The 2361-nt window shown below is 47.6% G+C and overlaps 1 protein-coding gene across 1 annotated transcript; it reads right to left on the bottom strand.

The window, feature by feature from the left end:
* Positions 1-354: 354 nt before the first annotated feature.
* LOC120693499 (dirigent protein 1-like) lies at positions 355-1173 on the bottom strand. Its single transcript, XM_039976944.1, has one exon. The coding sequence runs from the start codon at positions 995-997 to the stop codon at positions 491-493; it is 507 nt and encodes a 168-aa protein (XP_039832878.1). The 5' UTR covers positions 998-1173; the 3' UTR covers positions 355-490.
* Positions 1174-2361: the final 1188 nt, after the last annotated feature.

Raw genomic sequence — 2361 nt, 5'->3', positions numbered from 1 at the left:
AAACAAGTACACACTAATAGACAGCTATTTACCTAGGCAATTAACATCCAGAAGCAGAACCACTTATGAGTGCCTTTCTTGGGGAGCTGATTGCAGCGATCCAGGTTCTCAAGCAGCTGCAGAGATGGGTGTTGGGCATGTTATTATTGAGACTGATGCAATTGAGGTTGTTAGGGCTGTCTATTCTGATGCCTTTGACTTAAGCCCCATGACTTTTCTGGTGATTGAGCTACGAAGTGTTCGGAGTTCAATTTTATCTCCTGGAGAATCCAGCAGCGATCTCGTTCTTGTAATAGGGTAGCCCATGAGTTAGCTATCCTAGGGAGTGCGTGTGCTCTATATGAGGACCATGTGTTGGCATCCATTCCGGACTATGTTGCCTGTATTATTGCTGATGATTCAGCACTATCTAATTAATGGAAGCTGAATTTGCTTTAAAAAAAACATCCAGAAGCAGAATCAAAACATTGGCTAGTACAGCAGTGGTGTCTCAAGGGTTGACGAAGACCTCGAGGTCGAGTATCTCGGGGGTGACGGTCTTCCAGAGCACGTAGCCGCGCGCCATCCTGAACTGCCCCGTGCCGCCGACCACTGAGAGCTCCCGCACCGGCGTGCTCACATCGTCGCGCCCCACCACCGTCAGCGAGCTGCCGGCGTACAGCCCGTTCGTGAGCACGACGTTCATGTTCACCATGAGCTCCAGGTTGGACACGGACGCCACCATGTAGTAGCCCTGCGCGCGGCCCACCGAGGCCGACGACGGTGACGTGCCCTCCGTCAGCTCGTCGTCGATCACCACCGTGTTGCCGAAGGTGCCGCGCGGCCCGTTGACCACACGCACCGCCGTGGGCGACGGGCCACCCGTCACGTCGTGCATGTAGAAGTGCAGGTGGGCCGCCGCCGACGTCGCAGCCACCACCGGCCGCGTCGTCCCAGGGCCGGCGGCGATGGCCAGGAGGAGCGCCATCAGCATAGAGGAGAGCTTCCAGCAAGCCATGAGGAGAGAGCTGGGGACAGAGGGGTGTGGTGCTCTAGCCTGGCGCGGGCAGTGGGCACGCTTATACAGATCGGAGAGCAATTGGGTGGAGAATGAATGGATAAAAAAACAGAATGACAGAGAGCTGTACCCGTGACTACCAACCGATCGAACATGGAAGCAGGTGGATGGGATCCCCGTATAAGTTTTTCCCATTGAATATTTATTTGAACGACTTGCAGCGACAGAACCGGATCTATCCAGCTTGCACTGCTACCTAGCTGGACAAGCGAATAAATCAATAAAGAGCAGGTGATCCGTCGTCATCACTCTTCGGAACGTATATGGGAATTTGGATCTTTATGCTACAATGCACATGCCACAAGCATGTGTATGAAGCAAAATTATTTAAAATAATTGGATTACATTAAATGACTACTAAAAATATTAATTTTTTTATTAATACCATAGCAGTACACTCCAATATAAACTAATCGACAGACTCAGAAACTTCAGACTTTATTTCTAGAAGTCTCAAGCTGGTTTTCTTGTACTCATAAACGCATTCTAGTGTAGCCTTATGTCCTTTAGAATCTAAACGTATCATAAAACTTATTTATCTCCTCAACTCTGAGCGGCTACCGCAATTTTGATGCCATCATGCTGTAAGGAACATGGCCCAATTAGGTCATTGTTTTGTGATTTTGGTGATTGAGTAACAACGCAATCAATGGGACTAATGAGTTTGTCAAGTGAACAATTATAGATCCTAGGGATGAAGCAAAAAGGCCAAGCAAAGTAAAACACGAAGAAAGAACTCAAAGAAACGCTGAATTAGATGAGTTCTGCAGAAACAGTGGCACCGGATGCACCGGTGACACTGCACCGGTCTAACCGGTCAGCATCGGATACACATGTGCTATATCACCGGTGTAATGGGCCGAGCAACGCCCAGGCCAGGAGAGAAGTCCAAAGTAGCACCGGTTACACCGGTGGTGCTAATTTGAGGCATCGGTGCAAGCACCATGTCATGCACCAGAGAGCATGTGTGTTTGCTTGTGAAAATGGTAAAGACTTATGGAAAACTATTTGTGAGAATCATGGTGGAACAAAAGGTGTTGCAAATGAAAAGTATTATGTTCTCATAGATAAACTTAATAGCTTCAAACAACTTGATGATGAGAATGCCGAATCTATGTACTCACGGTTAAATATTCTTGTGAATGAGATCAATTCTTTAGGTGTGAAGAAAACTGATGATTTGGAGCTCATTCGCAAGATCCTTCACTCTCTACGAAGGTCGGACTATGATTTGGTGATCACAATTCTCTATGAGAAGGAAATCGATACATTGACACCAAATCAAGTCCTCAACAAGGTGATCG

The sequence above is a fragment of the Panicum virgatum genome, chromosome 9N (assembly GCF_016808335.1).
Source record: "Panicum virgatum strain AP13 chromosome 9N, P.virgatum_v5, whole genome shotgun sequence".
Lineage (NCBI taxonomy): Eukaryota > Viridiplantae > Streptophyta > Magnoliopsida > Poales > Poaceae > Panicum > Panicum virgatum.
This window is presented reverse-complemented; position numbering and strand designations above follow the sequence as displayed.